The sequence below is a fragment of the Mustela lutreola genome, chromosome 3 (assembly GCF_030435805.1).
Source record: "Mustela lutreola isolate mMusLut2 chromosome 3, mMusLut2.pri, whole genome shotgun sequence".
In the NCBI taxonomy this organism is placed as follows: Eukaryota; Metazoa; Chordata; class Mammalia; order Carnivora; family Mustelidae; genus Mustela; species Mustela lutreola.
This window is the reverse complement of record NC_081292.1, coordinates 143868647-143888922: the sequence shown is the minus strand read 5'-3', so window position 1 is coordinate 143888922 and position 20276 is coordinate 143868647. Positions and strand designations below refer to the sequence as shown.

At 35.4% G+C, this 20276-nt stretch overlaps 1 protein-coding gene across 4 annotated transcripts in view; it reads left to right on the top strand.

Annotated features, from left to right (window-relative positions):
- The window catches only part of DCAF17 (DDB1 and CUL4 associated factor 17), a 41790-nt gene that overhangs the window by 10361 nt on the left and 11153 nt on the right, over positions 1–20276 (top strand). For all 4 annotated transcript variants that reach the window (XM_059167052.1, XM_059167049.1, XM_059167048.1 and 1 more), the window contains 7 exons: positions 3031–3167; positions 4097–4175; positions 5331–5420; positions 7612–7716; positions 8007–8112; positions 15455–15597; positions 18846–18955. In XM_059167052.1, the coding sequence (XP_059023035.1) occupies positions 3031–3167; positions 4097–4175; positions 5331–5420; positions 7612–7716; positions 8007–8112; positions 15455–15597; positions 18846–18955 (770 nt within the window). The remainder of the gene's footprint in view (positions 1–3030; positions 3168–4096; positions 4176–5330; positions 5421–7611; positions 7717–8006; positions 8113–15454; positions 15598–18845; positions 18956–20276) is intronic.

The following is a 20276-nucleotide window of genomic DNA, read 5'->3' as shown; positions in this document are numbered from 1 at the left end:
CATTCTGTCAAAATAAAATATTAATTTAGGCTACAGTTATATTACATGGCTCTTTGAAAGTAGATTTTTTTTTAAGGGGTTAATCAACTCTTTATGTTATCAGTAAAGCTTCCAGTCAACAGGTGACTATTGGTAGTTCAGTTTTGGGGGAGTTAAAAGTTATACACAGATTTTTGACCTTGAGAGCCACAGGAAATTGACAAGGATACTTCTTTCTTTCTTTTTCTTTCTTCCTTCCTTCCCTTCCTCCCTCCTTCCCTTCCTTCCTTCCTTCATTTCCTTCCTTCTTTCTTTTTTTTTTTAAGATTTTACTTATTTGACACAGAGAGAAAGATTTCACAAGTAGGCAGAGAGGCAGGCAGAGAGAAGGGGAAGCAGGCTCTCCACTGAGCAGAAAGCAGACTCCAGACTTGAGATCACTACCCAAGCCGAAGGCAGAGACTTAACCCACTGAGCCACCCAGGCACCCCCATTTCCTTTCTTTCCTTTTCTTTTCTTTTCTTTTCTTTCTTTCTTTCTTTCCAAAAGTAGATTTTTATGAGTTTACTCCATGAATCTTGATAGAAAAATAACAAGTCAAAAATAAAAAATAATAAAAAAAAATAAAATAATAGGCTAACTCATTTTATGAGACAGACCAACATTGTCCTGATGTGTATTTTTCAGAAGACTGTTTTAATAAAATGATAGCACCTTATATTTGCTAGAGGAGTTGAGAGAATTGAGTTGTAGACAAAGTAAGTGGGATTTTCTGAGCTTAAAACGTATAACAAATTTTATATAATTACTTCTTAAAGCCTTTAATAATATTGTACAATAGTAATAATGTTCTTGGTGATTTTGACAACCACTTTGAAACTCTTGATCATAGAACTTCCTTTTTTGAGGTATATTTCTACATACTGGTTTTCCATAGGATCAGTGTTTTAAAAACAGCACTTAAGAAATGCTGCAGCGGGCTGCCTGGGTGGCTCAGTTGGTTGAGCGTTTGCCTTCAGCTCGGGTCATGATCCCTGGGTCCTGGGTCTCTCTTTTTAAAATATTGTTGTTTTTACATAAAATTAGTTTTTCAGAGCTGCTGCTTTTTCTCTAGACACTTACTCTTTTTAAAAAGAGACACCTATTTAAAAATCAGAAAGCTTTAAATCTATGTTTTCTCCCTTAATCCCTTAATTACTTTTTTTTTAAAGATTTTTATTATTTATTTATTTGACAGAGAGAGATCACAAGCAGGCAGAGAGGCTGGCAGAGAGAGGGGGGGGGAAGCAGGCTCCCCGCTGAGCAGAGAGCCTGACGCAGGGCTCGATCCCAGGACCCTGAGATCATGACCTGAGGTGAAGGCAGAGGCTTAACCCACTTAGCCAGGAGGCACACCTCTCCCTTAATTTCTTATTAAAAGCTGAAAATAACTGTTGTGCCTCCAATATCTAAAGCCTTTTTTTTTTTTTTAATTATTTTTAAAAGTATTTGTTTATTTATTTGGGAGAGAGAGAGCATGAGCCAGGGGAGGGTCAGAGAAGCAGGCTCCCTCAGAGCAGAGAGTAGGGCATGGGACTTTATCCCAGGACCCTGAGATCATGATCTGAGCCAAAGGCAGACCCTTAACAGACTGAGCCACCCAGGTGCCCTCTAGTAACCTAATTCCCGTTCTCACTTATCTTTTACCATTTTCTTCTCATTTGAAGTTAAGCAAGATTTTCTATTAAGAAAAACTAAGAAGCATATCGTATTGTTGTTAACATTCTGGTGTGAAACCACATTTAAATCAGCACCTTGTTTTTCTGAGACAATGTACGAAATACAACTTTTGGTTTAGGAAAATAGCTCAAACCTATTACATATGCTATTTTTTTCTTTCTTTCTTTTTACATACGCTATTTCAAATTCTTCTTTAATAAGCAAGGTATAAGTAGTGTATTTTTTAAAATTAAAAATCTCCAGGAGATGATATATAAGACGCCATAGAATAAAAATATTTGCATCATTGCATGTAATTTTAATGTAAAACCTCTAGTAGTTAATAAGCTTCCCTCCCCCTACACACGCAACCGAAAAATAAACACAAGACAAATCTTTAAAAGCATATATAAGGGGCGCCTGGGTGGCTCACTGGGTTAAAGCCTCTGCCTTCAGCTCAGGTCATGATCCCAGGGTCCTGGGATAGAGCCCCGCATTGGGCTCTCTGCTCAGCAGGGAGTATGCTTCCCCCTCTCTCTTTGCCTTCTTCTCTGCCTTGTGATTTCTGTCTGTCAAATAAATAAATAGAATCTTAAAAAAATACATATATAAAATAACTGTGCCTTCATTCTTTTCTATTCACTTTTCAGCCTGAGTGAATACTAGATTAATTCCAACTTTTCTATTTTTAACGTTCCTCTACAACTTTTTTAGGGGTGCCAGGGTGGCTCAGTCGGTTAAGCATCTGACTTTTGGTTTCAGCTCAGGTCATGATTTCAGGGTGGTGAGATCAAGTCCCGAGTGGGGCTCTGCACCCAATGAGGGGTCTGCTTGGGATTCTCCCTATAGCCCTCCCTGCACTACACTCTCTCTCTAATAATTTTTTTTTAACGGGAGGGAACTTCCTTTTTATTTTACAAATCAAAGGAGAACTCCTTGCTTCTCTTTGTTTTCCTGCGTTAGATTTCCACCTTGTGGCAGCTGCTCAGTTGCAGGTATGCCCAAGTAGCTATTCTCTCTGTTTTTGGGGGGTAATTCATTGGTGACAGAGAATATCTTTAAAACCTGTTTTTCTTTGGCTGCCTTGAATCTGCATTCTAGCTTTGCATTTGGAGTTACAGTAGAGCCTCAGTGAATCATGGAACAATTTGTCCTTTACCATTTGACATCTATCAAAAGGAAAACAAGTCTTGGAATAATACTGGAATAAATATTCATTGAGGGGGTGGGCAGAAGGAAAGGGAGAATCTTGAGTAGCTAAAAAGTAGCTAAAAAGCTGTTTTCTTTGGATATAGATTTCTGCAGATTTGTTTATGATGAACCAATTTCATTTTTACACCTTGTATTTTTTAGGGGGAAATACTTCCCAATTCATCAGATTATAAATCTTCACTTATAGCACTGACTGCTCATAATTGGCTATTTCGCATATCAGCAACTACTGGGAAAGTACTTGAGAAAATATATCTTGCTTCATATTGCAAATTCAGGTATTAACTGTGATTTTGATACTCAAATTTTATTAAAATATATAAAATATAAATATATATACAAATTTGAGACTTGTGGCCCCAGAAATTTCAAGGTTTTTTTTGTTTGTTTGTCTTTAAGTTTGTATATCTGAATCTCAATTCATAAACCTTTCCTCTTTTTCTCTTCTTATTATTACATTTGAAGATCTGAGGATATAGACCCTTTATCATTTATTTTTGTATCACTCATAAGTAACTAACCTTGGCAGATATCTCTCACCCCCCCCCTTTTCAAATTTCTCTTCTACATATAGTATTTTATATGTTCTGCAAATAGTATTTTATATGTAGGTTACATTTCACAATAGGTTTTCCTGAAGCCTAGTCTGTTTCAGTTAAATCATCTGCCTAGTATAGTCTAAGAACAGTTGTTTTTAAGTGATCTCTATACCTGATGTGGGGTTCAAACTGATGACCCCAAGATCAAGAATTTGATTCTGACTGGGCCAGCTGGGTATCCCTAAAACCTCTTATTTTAATTTAGTAGTTTTATATATTATTTATAGACGTATTGGGAGGGAATATATGTATGTAGACTATGAAAAATAACATTTTTAATGCTTTTTATAATATTAATGTCCATCTTAAAGTAGGAATAATCTTTTGTTTTCTAAGTTTTGAATACTGTTTCATCAAACACAATTTTTATTTACTGACACTCTAGAAGGATTAAAATTAAATATATATATATATATATATATGTATTTTTATTAGGATTATATCCATATAAGCATGTAGAGGGAATTTTTAAGTTACTTGTTTTTTAAAATAAATGACTTTGCTTTTATAATTTAAATAAAGAACTGTTTATTTATGAAATACCTATTTTATCTTGGTTATAAGGAAACTTAACCAAATGAATAACCTTCTCTTCATTATTTTACAAGATACCTGAGCTGGGACACTCCTCAAGAAGTCATTGCAGTTAAGTCAGCTCAAAACAAGGGCTCAGTATTGGCCCGGCAGGTAAGACATATTTAAATATCAATAAATAAGTATTTAAACATCAATAAGATGAGGAATTTGTTTCCAGAGGAAATTGGCTGCAAATTTGTTAGGAAAGAACTAATCATCTTGGATTCTTAAAGAATGGTATAAAAGTTAAGAAATGGTATAAACTTAAGAAATACACTTTAAGCCACTTTGGGGAAGTATAACAGATTATTTTACATTCCATAGTGGAAAGAAATTGACAGAACCTGTTCTTTAAAGTAAGGGAACTTTTTCAAGCAGAGAAATCACTCATGCGTTTAACTATTGATAATTTTTTCTCATTTCATATAGACATGTCAGTGTAATTGTACTTTCAGATGATGTGACTATGATAACTGTGTCTTTTGATTAGGCTCTTTATTATTAGAATTCCAATTTTTAATATAATTTATATTCTGTTAATATAACAATGTATAATAAAACAATATGTGATATATATCAGAAGTATATATTTATTTATAATATAGAAATATTTTAGGGATGCCTGGGTGCCTCAATGGGTTAAAGCCTCTGCCTTTGGCTCAGGTCAGGATTCCAGGATCCTTGGATGAGCTCTCTGCTCAGCGGGGAGTCTGCTTCCCCCCTCTCTCTGCCTGCCTCTGTGCCTACTTGTGATCTCTCTCTCTCTCTCTCTGTCAAATAAGTAAATAAATAATCTTTAAAAAAAAAAAAAAGAAAGAAAAAGAAATGTTTTATTATGCATTTAAGAGTTTTTGTTGTATAGTATATATGTTCTGATACTAAGAAATGTTTACTGTTAGTGTTTATTTATTTTTATTTTTTTTCTGAGTGTGGAGCCTAATGCGAGCCTTAAACTCATGACTCTGAATTCCAGACCTGAGCTGAAATCAGGAGTCAGACACTTCGAGCCACCCAGATGCCCCTATGTTTACTTTTATGGATTTTTATGTGTATGTGCATGTGCATCAAAGGACTGAAGGTTTAATGGACATATTTTGAACATGTATGCTTTCCTGTTTAAGTAAATTTGCAATGTAGATAAATGTTTTCAATTCGTGCAAACATCTACATAACTGTATGCTAGGACAGATGGATGCTTTCAGCTCATGAAAAGAGTGTTTCTAAAATTCTTTTGAGAGCTGCCTGTAATTTAATCTTTCCTTTTAGACGGGCATTCAACAGCCTGTTTTGCTGTACCTTGCAGTGTTCCATGTTTTACCTTTTTCACTCATAGGGATTCTGGAGATCAACAAGAAGGTAAGAACTTACTTCTTATTTGACTGCAGTATTAATTTTTTGATAAAAGATGGGATGTCAATATATGTTTGTTTATTAGGTGTTTTGATTGCAAATATTCCCCTGACTGTAAAAAGCTTTCTGAACTAGTTTGTTTCATAGCAAAATTCATGAGAATGTTTCATTTAGGAAGAAAGCCTAATCATCCTTTCATCTTTCTGCATGTTCTTATGCTATTCAAATGGAGAGTACTGAATACCTTTGGTGTCATTAACAAACCACTACTTTATAAAATTATGAAATGAGTAAGGTGGTTTTTTTTCAGAGGGATATTCCAAAGCTTGTTAAAATGACCATTAGGAAGATGAAAAGCTTGAACAAAATGAATCATTTTAATTGCAAAATATAGATCTAAAATTTGTTTTATGTTACATAAACAAGACCTGTAATTAAATACGTGAGTTTTCCAACTTGTTCAGTTATAGGTTTTATTCTTGACATTTCTCTTGATTTATGGTATGTTATATGGGAAGAAAGAAAGGACGCAGTTCCTTTGAGTAAAAGAATCAGTAGCCTCCTACTTTCCATTAAAAACTTGTTACTTAGTCTAGGCAGAGAGTTATTTACTGGTCTATTCTACTAGTCTTTAATTAAGCACCTCAGGTATTACTGAGGTCAGATCTTCATGGTCCACTAAGAGTCATTAGCAAATAAGATGAACATTATAAAAAGAAATTTGTATAAGCATAATATACTAAGATACAGGAAGGTGAATGAGTAGTGTCAGTTGCTTATTCATTGTATTGTGCCAGGCTCTTTGAGTAGTTTATAACTTTGTAACATATAGTGGGTTCATCTAGGAAGGTAAGCAGCTTCCAAAATCCTAAGTAAATGGAGAAGCTGGAATTAGAACCTAGATTTGACTCCAAAGTATGAACCAAATTTTAAAATAGAGTGGCTACTTTATTAGAGCACTCATTATTTGAAAACGTGCTTGAATTACACAAGTCCTCCTTTTCAAAGTGGGAAACAAAGATCAGCAAATAAAAAAATCATGAATTAGTCAAGATTGAAGCAAAGCATAATTATCTAAGAGATGACAAGAAACACAACTTATGAATTTAGCTATTTTCTTTTTGCTTGTGGATTGAGTAGTTATGTGTGCTTATTATAGTCTGTAACAGGAATGAACACTTAACTAAATCATAAATTGTTTTTATTTATTCCTAGATGCCTATGATAATCACGGGAAGGATTTGGTTTTGATTAGGCTTAGTTGGAATTGAAGCGTATCTTCCACTTCCCATGTATAGAAGACTACCCAGGGGCCAAGCCCAATATATTCTTTAAACTAGTTATTGGGGTAGTAAATATTCACTAAATAATCTGTGTTGAGTAGAAACAGAAACAGATTTCCACTTAATTTCCTCTTGTCCTTTCATTGCTATGAATATTTGTCTATGTTGGGTTTTGTTAAATATTAAAATAGGCACAGAATCAAGTTATTTTATCAGAGCTCTGTGGAGGACTATGGCAGGATCCAGTGCATTGAACAAAAACAGAAAGGAAGCAAAGAGCCAAAGCCTTACTCAAGGTTAGCCAGGCTAAATGTCTCTAAAGGTGCTTCCTTGGGCTTTAACATGTTTGGTTTTTATATGACCAAAAAATTAAGCGGTATTAGATATTTAAAGGACAAAGTAGTGATAAAAATCTGGAGTTAGCTGTTTTTCATTATAAGTACTTTCTTAGATCCAGTCTTTTCACTTTGAGGTAAAAAATAAGTCTCTTTATGAATAACATTTTAGCATGAAGAATGGGTCCCTATATTTACTCTACCGCATATATCCTGCAGGGTAGAATTAGATGATCTCACTGTATGCTGATGTCCATGAGGAATAGACTGTTATTAAAAGATATTGACAAAACTGTATAGCGAATGGATGAGGCAAGTGAATGCTGCTGAATCATTTTGAGGGTTAAGTGCTGCACCCCCATCAGTGCTCCACTCCCATTAGTGCTTCTGTTCGAGACTCTAGTGGCCTACTACCCTAATGACGTCTTAACTTCAAGTCTCTAAATTGTAAATTAAGTCAATGATAAGAGCAGTGTTGTGGTGGTGACCCGAATATTAAGCAACTGCCCAAACCACTGTGAACACTCAGAGGATTGGCCTTCTGGTCTTTTCTCAGGTGATATCTACCTTTCCCCTCAGATTTTCGGGAATGTTACAGATGCTACCTTGTCTCATGGAATACTGATTGTGATGTACAGCTCAGGATTGGTCAGACTCTATAGCTTCCAAGCCATCACTGAACAGGTAGAGAAGACTGAAATTTGCCATATTATAATATCTCGAGGTTTGGACTGAGGTATGATTTTTTTTTGCTTTTAGAGTAAGACAGTTGTATAGATTTTAACTCTACAAAACTGTACAAATGCAGAAAGACAGAGTAACCTTTAAAAGAGGGGAGGGGAGATAAACAGAGAGGCCCTCAAGTCAGTGAAGATATTTTCTCTGTCATATACGTGTGAATTTGACTTTTTCTCTCTTCAGACAGCAAATAAGTAGGTGCTAAAGCCACCATTTTTGTTTTGTTTTGTTTTTAGTTCATGCAACAGAAACTTGACTTAGGGTGTGCATGCAGATGGGGTGGGACTGCTGGAACTGTAGGAGAGGCTCCTTTTGGCATTCCTTGTAATATTAAAATCACAGGTATGGCTACTATGTAGCATTTTTTTCACCTTAAAAAAATAAGTGGTCATATAAGTATTTATTGTAATCATCCAGATGTTTTCCTATAATTTAATTAAAAACTCCATTCATTTTACTTCTCTACAGCATATTCCTTGCTATTGAATAGGTATTATCAAAATCTATCATTAAACTGAATCTATCAAATCTATCAAAATCTATTCATTAAACTGAAGGCCTGGGGATACTGAATCTCATTTGGCTTTTAATTAGGGGAAGGTGAAACCCAATATCACTGATAAGATAAATGCAGATTAAAATTATCATAGGATAGATCTTTTCAGATTCTCAAATATCAAAAAGTTATATAACAGGGTTGTTAAAAGTATAGAAGTATGTAAGAATCTAACAGTATAATCATTTATTGTTGGGGTCCTTTGTGGAGGACAGTTTGTCATTGTGTACCAAAGCTTTAAATGTATATACTCCTTGAACAATTACGTGCCTAGGAATTTATACCAGATATATTCACGTGTACAAAATGACAGATGTACAAGTACAACATTCTTTCTAATAGCAAATGATTGGAAATAACGTGTACATTGATAGATGACACTAATATTATCTCATTGTTTCGCTGTATCATAAATTTAATTGTTTTTTTATATTTATTTTTTTCATAAATCTCATTGTTAAAAAGAAATATTTTTTTGCATTGGTATAGAGCAGTTCCTAATATATATTACTAAGTGAAAAAAGGAGTATAAAATTGTATATAAAAAGCTTCATTTGTATAAAGAATTCATATTCACACGTTAAAAGTGTACATATAAGCATATGCATTTAGATTTGCTTGAAATATATGAAAGGGCACCCAAAAACCTGATAAACATTAGTTACATCTGAGGGATACAAATGAAAGGAAGACTTAGTTTTCATTATATATCTTGCGATACTTTTTGAATGTGGTGCTTACGTTGTGATTCCTTGTGTATGCATGTACACACATAGCTTCTTGAAATTTTAAGAACTTGACATATACTATTTTATTGATGAACTCTAAATTTGTTGAGCCAGTTCACTGCTTTGAACATGTAGGTTGTGTTTAATTTTCTGTGATTACAGATAATATGAGAATATTCCTGTAACTATTCGTGATTCTTGCCTGAACCAGTTATGTCATTTGGGGTGGCAGAATAGCCATTTGAAGGATTCTGTCATTCCTTCTACCTTTAATAACTGACATTTTTCTATAAAGAAAAACTTTCATTTGTCACCTAGGGATGAACTATAATTCCTCCTAAAAAGTCAAAGTAAATACTTACTCTTTTTCTTTAATTATCAGTTTTTGAACAAGGAGTTGGTGTTATAGTTACTTCCAATGGTGGCAAAAATTTTTAGAGGTCAGCACACATTCATAATCAAAAAAGACTCAAGGATTTTTATTTATTCAAAATTATATAGTTACAGTCATTATTTTTTTTTTAAGATTTTATTTATTTGACAGACAGAGATCACAAGCAGGCAGAGAGGCAGGCAGAGAGAGAGAGGAGGAAGCAGGCTCCCTGCTGAGCGGAGAGCCCGATGCGGGGCTTGATTCCAGGACCCTGAGATCATGACCTAAGCCAAAGGCAGAGGCTTTAACCCACTGAGCCACCCAGGCACCCCTACAGTCAAATTCTTAATGATGTTCAAATTGCCCCAAAGTTGGCCAGTGAGAACTCCATGTTGACATACCTCAATAGTCTTTGAGAATTTCCCTGCTTTCTGGAACAATAATATATCCCAGATTTTTGTTTTACTTTCCTTGTCCTAAGTCTGACAAGAAGCCATTTTAGTAGAGAACATTATCATTAACTGCTTTAGCTTCCTAGGGCTGCTATTAACACCACAGACTGATAGCTTTAAAATTTAATCTCTTATGGTTTTGGAGGTTAGAAGTCTGAAAATAAGTTGTTGGCAGAGACAACCTCCCATACTGTAGGAAGGAATCCTTCTTTGCCTCTTTAGCTTCTAGTTTGTTGCCGACAATCCTTGGCATTTCTTGGTTTGTGGCAGTGTAACTCCCATTTCTGCTGGTCCTTATAAGGCCTTCTTTACTCTGGGGCTTAGGACCCACCCTTATCCAGTATCACTTGTGCAAAGACCCTGTTTCCAAATAAGGTCACCTTCACAGATTATTAGGGGTTAGGACTTTGACTTATCTTTTTGAGGGACACAGTTCAACCTGCAACACAGACCAAGATCTGATTGTGCTTAATGCAATTGGTTGTCTTTATTTTTTGGTGAACAGAGCTGGGAAATAAAACAAAAATTCATTAGTTCATTCTCATATTTCCAATTTAATTGTTCTTTGATTTTATATTTGTATTTCTTTTGGCTCCCACTGAACTTCTTGATTCCTAATAAAATTTTATTTTAGTATGTATGTGATAATCTTAAAATTGCCTTATCAGCGCTACTACTAAAAACTATAGTGTGAAGGTTAAGATTTCTATACCGTTGCTTTTGTCCTTCATGTACAGCCCAATAAGTGTACTACAGAGTAATGTGTTAAAAGATTATTTGAAATTATTTTTCTATATGATTAGATTACCAGTTTTATGTAAATAGATTCATTTGTTTTAGTTTGTTTTTAATTTTAGGTTTGTTTTTCCCTTTCGATTTTATTCTTAAAGTTGTAAATGTGTATATTTCAAAGGTCAAAAAACGATATTGTCTGAGAAATTTTTCTTCCATACATAGTCCTTTTATTCTCTTACTTCCCTCCCCCTACCCCACCCTGCCCTTATAAGTAATCATTATTTTTGGTTTCAAGGTATCCTTCTATTGTTTGTTTTATAAAAATAAGCAAATGTGTGTATGCATTCTTTAAATGTTACCTTATTTCTTATACCAAATGTAGTATATCATATACTCTGTTATGTATCTTGTATTTTCACTTAACATGTATCTGAGTTTTTTAAACTTTTTTTTTTTAAGATTTTTATTTATTTGACAGAGAGAGACAGCGAGAGAGGGAATATAAGTAGGGGGAGTGGGAGAGAGAGAAGCAAGGGAGCAGGGAGCTCAATGCGGGGCTCAATCCCAGGACCCTGGGATCATGACCTGAGCTGGAGGCAGATCCTTAATGACTGAGCCACCCAGGTGCCCCTAAACATTTTTTTTAGTAAAAGAAATATATAAGATTGACTACCTGTTTTTCTTATTGAAATAACATTGATACGTATATATATCATTTGATTAGTTTCCAGTGTACAGCATAATAATTCAGTTTTTCCCAGGCCAAGTCATCTCCCACTTGCCAGTGAGTCTTCATAATTAGGATATTACTAAGGCTAGACATCAGGCAAAGAGGGATTCTTGATGGCTTTATCCCTTAGCCATATTTGTCACAGAAACGTCCTCTATAGCTGTAAAATTACAAATAGAGACTTTAGCCAAGCATGCAACGGCCACCTTTAACCAAACCCAACGTGCAGTCACCCACAAATTTGAAAGGTGGCCCTCCAAAACCAGGTGGGCCTTGACATCCTGATTGTAACTCAAGAAAAAACTTATACTAATATTGAGACTAAATATTTTGTATATATCCCTGATGACTTTAAGATATCCACAGTTTTAGCAGATACACACACACACAAATTAAAGCAGTATCTGTCTCCTCTAATTCTCTCAGTGATTGGATTTCTTTCTGGTTTAGCAGAAATGGATAGTCTTGGTGGAAAACACTTCTTTTCCTAGCTATGATAATTATGCTAGGTTTCTTTCTTTATTGAGGGAGCTATTATTATTACATGCTCTGCATAAGTATGTCAGATAAATTATCTCAATGGAAACTGTAGGAAGCATCTCATTCTTATGATGAGACCTCATGATTGCCTCCAATGCAAACAATCTGCCACTAGGGACCCTTTATTTAATGAGATAGCTCAGGAATTTTAATGTGTCTTAGTAGGTAGGATCTACAATCTTTTTCAGCCTGAAGAAGCTACAGAACATGAGACTTTCACTCTTCAAAACCCCTTAAGAATTAGGAGGATAAAAATCTTATAGTAGGGAATGAGAGAGAAACTGAAGGGGACCCAAAGAGAAAAGACTGCTTTTTTCCTTTGCTTCTTTTCCAGTTTCTATTCATGCTAGGACCTGCACCCCTACCCCACTTTACACATGCCTTATAATGCAAATAGTACATGTCCTCCTTGTAAGGGACAAAGAGTTAATGATTCTCTAGAATCATTAGAAGAACCAGGTGAGAATGACAGGATGAAACTATCATATGTGCATTCCAGGCCACTGGAGCTAGACAGCTCCATGCCAAGACCCCCTAACTCCAAGGAATAACACCTGAGCCCTCTTCTTTGTTCTAAATGGTTCCTGGATGCCAGAGAGGACACATATGCCAGACCACCATCTTCAGTAAAAAACCCCAGACCCCAAACAAAGATGAAATTCATGCTCCTTTCCTTTCCAAGTCCCATTGAGTGTCTGTCTATATCTGCTCGCTCTATATCTTCAATAAACTCTGCTTTTGCCACAAAAAATTTTTGTATACACTACTAAGTGATATGTAGTATAAATCTGCATGAATCCACAGTAAATCTAGTTACCATTTATCACCATACAGTTGACCCCCTTCATCCATTTCACACACCCTTCAGCCCCTTCCCCTCTGATAACCATCAGCCTGTTCTCTGACTCTATGAACACCTGTAAATAATGCTGCAATGAACATAGGGGTGCATATTATCTTTCCAAGTTAGTGTTTTCATTTAATTTGGGTAAATACCCAAATATTCCAGTAGTGGAATTGCTAGACCATATGATAGTTCTATTTTTAATTTTATTTATTTGACAGAGCACAAGGTGAGGGGAGTGGCAGGCAGAGGGAGAAGCAAGTTCCATGCTGAGCAAGGAGCCCGGTGTGTGGCTGGATCCCAGGACTCTGGGATCATGACCTGCGCCAAAGGCAGATGCTTAACCAACTGAGCCACCTAAGGGCCCCCTATTTTTAATTTTTTGAGAAACTTCCATCCTGTTTTCCATAGTGCCTGCACCAATTTGCATTCCTAACTGCAGTGCCTAAGGGTTCCCTTTCCTCTACATCCTGTTGTCATTCTTTTTCTTTTCAATAATAGACATTCTAATAGGTCTGAGGCAATATATCACTGTGGTTTAAATTTTCATTTGTCTGTTATATCCCTATATTTTAAAATTGTAGAAAAATCATATCCTATTATAGCCATTCTTTTTATAAACCATACAACATTTTGCACAATTTATATTAGAACTCTGAAGTATCATTGATTGACCTTTTCACAGACTCAGAGCATTATAATAATTATTATTTTCGTTTTAGTGCCTCTTTCCACAGTCTAGCCAGTAGGAGCCCCTTTTGTTGGTTCTCTGATTCTTTTAACACTACACTGACATCCTTGTAAATATCCTTTATAGCAATACTGGATGGTTCAGACCTATCCTAAGATTTCCTCACTACAAAACATGGAATCAGCTACTCTCAGAATTTCTAGGACCCTCTCATCACTCCTTGGCCTTTTGGCTAAGATCAAGTGTAGAATTTCTAGGAATCTTTAATTGAAAATAGTATTAGAGATCAAAATTCGGGCTCTTGAGGTTAGTGGGGACCCATTAGAATTATGATGAACAGAGTCCTGCTGTTACTTTGGGGCCATTTTTAGCAACTGCTGGAAAAGCCTTTCTTTATAAATACATCTTTTTGGATTGACTTATTTTTCCTATTGTTCATACCTATTTTATATTCTCTACGACATACCTACTTGAAACTTTAACTGCAAATTCAAACTCTAATTATATTTTTTATTTTTATATTACTTTCCTCATTCACCATCATTTGATAGCTACCATATTATCACATATGATATTTGTACTTCTTTCATAATTTACTTACTGATTTTTTTTTGCCCAGTTTTCTGTTGGGTTCATATTTTTCTTATTAAAAAGACTCCTTTATATATTAAGAATATTACTCTTCTCCTAAAAAGGTTTTTAAGAAAAAAGCACTTTAAGTATGCTTAATATGTTTATACTTATCTCTTTCTCAGGTTTGTCCATTTGTGAATTCACTTTTCATTATTTTTCTATATATAGCACCAAGTAGTAAATTGTCCTTATGAAGAAGCCTAATAGAGTCAACGTTTCTGTATGTAACACGTGACTATTGAGTGAATGGTCTTCCTATGGCAAGCCTCTTTACTGACAGTGATGGCCTCATAACTAAAGAGTATACTCTTAAGGTAGAAGGATTTAAAAAAAGAGTCCTAGATTATCCACCTACTGAAAGACTGTGTGCTTTGTGGTGTTTCCCAAGGAGTACCCAAATGGTATTCTGGTCTTCTAAAGCCATAGTACCTTCAACTTCTGCATTTCTCTAAGAGTACATCTGTTTCGCTCTACTTAAACTTAGTTGTCATCAAGAAGACTAAGAAGCACCAACAGATACCTCTTTTATGGTGTCAGTCTTTATTTTATTTTATTTTAAGATTTTATTTATTTATTTGGCAGACAGAGATGACAAGCAGGCAGAGAAGCAGGCAGAGAGAGAGTTGGAAGCAGGCTCCCTGCTGAGCAGAGAGCCCGATGTGGGGCTCCATCCCAGGACCCTGGGATCATGACCTGAGCCTAAGGCAGAGGCTTTAACCCACTGAGCCACCCAGGCGCCCCTGGTGTCAGTCTTTAAATGACAGTAACTGACTAGGTGTATCTAAACTAGTTAACTTGTCTAAAGATGATACTACTAGTGGTGGCTATCTTTTAATAAAGCTTTCACTATGACAGGACCTGTCCTAAGTGGTTACATTCATTATGACTAATATCACTTCTACACTGGAAATCTTAAGACTTCTCTCATAAAGTTTGCTAAGTGTAACCTGCTAGTCTGGAAGATCTCTTCCTCACATCTGAGGGAATTATTAGACTTAATTACCTATTAGGATTATAATGAGTGTTGCAAATAGTATCTAACCCAGAGTCTGAGACATACATGCCTAGTAAATAGCAGCTCCTTTTATAAGGTGTACTTTGTCATTTTTTTCCCCATCATGGGCACCTTCAGCCCACTTTTTATCTCCACTTAGTTGCAGGTCACACATACTCTGAAAACAGATGTCTAGATTTTGACCTCATAACATTTATTTCCTACCAGCTTTCTCTTTTCTTAGCCATCAGCCTCTTTCCTGGTTATATTTTATTTCCTGAACATAGTAATTTTTCATTAATGGAAATTCACTGATGTGCATGCCAAGAAGGGTTGAATTGAGTTCATGAATGTTCCAAGGCTACCAGAGCGGAGAAAATAATAAATTCCTTTTGCCCATCTCTGCAGACACACCACCACTGCTCTTTGAGGTGTCCTCCCTGGAGAATGCTTTTCAAATTGGAGGCCATCCTTGGCACTACATCATCACACCTAATAAGAAGAAACAGAAAGGGGTTTTCCATATTTGTGCCCTGAAAGACAACTCCTTGGTAAATCATAAGTAGTAAAACTTTTTAGTAGTAAATTTTTGATCAGAAATTCTTTATTTTCTACTTCTGTAACAAGAATTCCTAAGAATTAGTTTTTGTTTATATTAGTAATTGGTAAACAATGTTAGATACAGAAGGATACAAAGAATATAACAAACACTTGTGTATACTACGAAGAACTTAAAAGATTCGAAAATTTTTGGAAACCAAAGATTTCTTATGGGATCTCTGCAAAACATTTCTGAAGCTCTATAGTAGAAATTATTGATGGAATATGTTCAGGCTGCTTCTGAAATTGTTGATGCAATGTGTGGTTGGTTCTGTTTTGTCATCGTTTGGTACTATTAGCTTCCCAGAGCAGATCCAGGTAGAACCCTGTTGGTCACAATGTAAGCATTGAAACATTGAATTTTCAAGAAGATTGTTAAGTTACTTATGGCAGAATAGGAAGAAATGGTACATGGTAAGACAATAGAAATTTCTACCCCTTGAATTAATTTTCTTTTTGAAAATGATTTACACATGATTTATAATTTAATTTAATTTAATTCAGTTCAATTCTTTGAGGGCCTAATGTGTGCCAGGAATGGCTACATACATATTCTCTTCCATCAAGTTGCTTATGCTCTTGAAAACACACATGTAGTTAAATAAGATGCAGCGCAAAAGAACAAGTGCTCTGGGAGTGGTGGAGGGGTTCCCCTTTGCTTTGTATTGCTGAGTTAGTGTAATTCATTTCTGGGATATCAAACATATAGGTTCAGCTAATTCCACACCCATCTCTTCCAGGATCACGCTCTGTCACTGTTAGACTCAGTGGCTTTTAGTCATAGGCCTTTCACCTTTCACCACACCAAAGATCAATACAATCTTGAGTCCAGTTACCCATTTCCTTTGATGTCACTACCAGGGAACACTGTGTATAGTGTCTTATAGTTTTCTTTTGTGGGGACATTGTCCCCTTTCATTTTTTCATTTACCCATCACATGTAGCAGCTCCTGTTTGCCCCAACCCAGTGACATCTTCTTTTAGAGTGGCCTCTCTAGGGACTGTTTCCCGGCATGACAAGTCTATGATTTGATTGTTCACCTCTCAGCCAGGGAACATTCTTCAGCTACCAGGACCTGTCACATCTCTCTTTAACTTAACTTTTCTATCCAGTCAAACCCTGTACGATTCACATTCTGGATATTTAGTGCATATTCTTTTTATAATAGAACTAATGATACATATTTGTGTGTGTGTGTGTGTGTGTGTGTGTGTAAAATGGCCTCCAAGATTTATATCAAGCATGCCTGTCAAGTACTCACTTTCTGTAATAACTGATAACATCTAGTCATATCTATATTTCAACATATTCATGAGCAATTGCCAAATCCAGAGGAAGTTTTCAATCCTTTTGCCAGACAGCTTAGATGTAGTCACATTAACTTAAGGATGCTTATGCCCATTACTTCCTCACCTGTCAGTCAGAACAGTAAGTAACCCACAAATACATGCAGCCAAACTGAAGAATTCAGAAAATGTTTCATAGCTTTCTATTAAACTGAGGTTTAAAATCTAGCATTCCAGCACATAACAAAAACTACAGAGGCTGGTAATAATGCTGCCTTATATTCAACACAAAAAGAGACAGTATTTCTTTTGCATGTTATAATAATTACAATAAAGGGAATTAATTGTCTAAGGAAAGATGTGTATAGTATGTACATGTTTTATTTTAAACAAAGGGACATCCAGAGCTAATACCATCTTGGACACATTAATTTCAGTGGTTTCAACCACGGTGTTTAAATTGATTTCCTTATATGTACAATGTAATAATTACCACCATTCCTATTAGAAATTATTAGAATACTAATAAAAATTCCTGAAAAATTAAAACTCACTAATATAGAAAATGTGTTAAAATTCGTTTTTTTAGAAAGCGTGGCATACAAAGCACTTTAGTAGGTGACATAGCCCTCACCTACTTCTCTAATCATATTTCTTTTGTAGGAGCCAAAATTAAAATTTTTATTCATCTGTACACATGCACATGTTACATGGATTAACATTTCTGTGTTTTGTGTTTTGGCATCTCTTCTTTTTAGCCATTTTCTGCTCATCCCTTAAGGCTTAGTTTAAGTTCTGTTTTTTCTTCTGATATTCTGCCCACCTGAGCTGGATGCTTGAAAATATCCTGTGCATGGCTTGATTACTTTGTTTTCTACACCATCTTTTTGTTTGTTCATTTTTGTTTTTGTTTTTTACATTGTCTTATTTCTGTTATGTTTCTGCCTCCCTTCTTGATTATGAGCTTTTTGAAGGCAAGAGTTATATTTAGTTCATGTGAGGTACAAACACCTACTGCGATACCTAAAACATGTCCTGTCAGTATGTGCTAATGAAATTAATAAGTTAATATTTGGAAAATTTGTATCTAATAGGAAAGGTGGTGTCACTTCATTTTACATTGAAGAAATTAAATGAAATCAATGTATCCATGCTGGTGTTAGTTCCCAGTGCTCCTGTGTGTAAGGTAAAACATTTATGTACTTATGTGATCATATAGCCTGGAGGTATCTTTTTCTTTATTTTAATGTCTAAATATCTTACCGTGAATAAATCTTTACTTGCCTAAAAGGCTGAGCAGTATTAGACCATTTCTCCATTATTAGAGGTTTATATATGACTTATCCAAAGAGATTATATGACCTGTTTCTGAGATTTGGGGTTGGGGTGCCTGTTTATCTTTGTGTTAACCACTCCTTTTGACAGTTTATTGGGGATAGGCAAGGGAGGAAGTTAAAGGGAACTATGTGTGCAATATTTGTACAGAGCTATATCATGGAACAAGTCCTTGGATCTCAGAATCAGAGCAGCTGTTTAGCACGTGTAAAACATTGAGCAAATGATTCATTCTTTTTGTATATCAGTTTCCTCATCAAAGTGGGGATAATAATATATGCTTTGAGTGTTATTAAATGAGATGACTAAAACATTTACTGCAGTGCCTGACGCAAATTAAATGCTTGAGATATGATTACTGTTAAGTTATTATTTGTGAGGCAGATTGTATGGTACAGGGTAAATGTTCTGAATTTCTCAAGTAAGAATGGCTGTATTCAATTCTCATACATATCCCAGTCCAACTGTTGATATTTCCTCTTGCCTGTACCTTTGATTTACTGATCTGTGAGTGAAATTAGATTTGAAAACTTATTTTCCCCTAATCTCTATTTTCAATATTTTTACCCAACTTCAGGCAAAAAATGGGATCCAAGAAATGGAATGTTGTTCTCTAGAATCTGACTGGATCTATTTTCATCCTGATGCTTCTGGTAGAATAATACATGTCGGCCCAAATCAGGTCAAGTGAGTATTTTTATTCATTACTTTAAAGTGAAAGGTAGGTTTTAGAAGCATTTATTGACATGTTTATTTTTGCTAGCCAACTGTTGACTCAATTATAGAAATCATTAGCTTGTTACACGTTGTTTCCTCAGAGACTGGCATCTAGAAGACTATTCTTTCAGCCTCATCATTACTCTTTGTAGACATTAAATTTATTTTTTTTTTTTTTTTTTTAAAGATTTTATTTATTTATTTGACAGGCAGAGGTCACAGGTAGGCAGAGAGGCAAGCAGAGAGAAAGGGGAGGAAGCAGGCTCCCTGACGAGCAGAGAGCCCGATGTGGGGCTCGATCCCAAGACCCTGGGACCATGACCTGAGCCGAAGGCAGAGGCTTTAACCCACTGAGCCACCCAGGCGCCCCCGTAGACATTAAATTTAGATAAATTCTTTGATGGATGATATATGGGTAAAAGGAGATTCAGATTGGCTTGTCCTCATCATGTTTTGATTCTCCAGGATTAAGGAGAGAAGTGATTTCTTTGTTCTAAAAGACGACTTTAGAACAGGAGTTGTTTGAAGTAAACCTTGTTTTGCTTTGTTGACCCACATCTTGCATACAGTTGACCTTCCCTTCCTTCAAACATTCTTCATTTGGCTTCCCTGACACCAGTTATGAATATTTTGCTCCTTAATACCCTTTTATGTTCTTTCTCTTCTACACAGACTTTAATTATTGGATGTCCTCAGGATTTAGACCCTATTTTCTTCTCACTCTTCATTCCCTTTCTGCATGATTCTGTTTATTGATTCTTCTTATTCCCTTGGCTTCATAAATCACATATACACCAAAACTCCAAAATTTATCCTAGCCGAAACCTCTCATCTAAGCTCATGCCAGAAATCTGGAATGATTCTGAGCACTTTGTTATACTTTTTGTCTTTCATCCATACATATACTCGTGTGCATTTTCTCTCTCTCACACACACACCCACAGATCCTTTGAGTCCTTCTTTTCCCCTTTTTTTTCTTTTCCTTTCTTTCTTTTTTTTTTTTTTTTTTTTTTTTTTTGTTGTTGTTGTTGTTGTTGTTGTTGTTGTTGTTGTTGTTACTAAATATTTCTTAAATCAGCCTCTTTCTGCCCTTGGCCTGTTACCATGTTGGTCAGACCATTGCCATCACTAGCCTGAACAATAGTAATAGCCTACTTACAGGACTCCCAAGAATCCATTTTTGCACTCTTTAAGTCTGTTTTCTTCTCAGCAATAAGAGTGATTTTTAGAACTATTAACAAACACAAAAACCTAAACAAGTGGATTCTGCTTTAACCTTTTTATGGTTTCT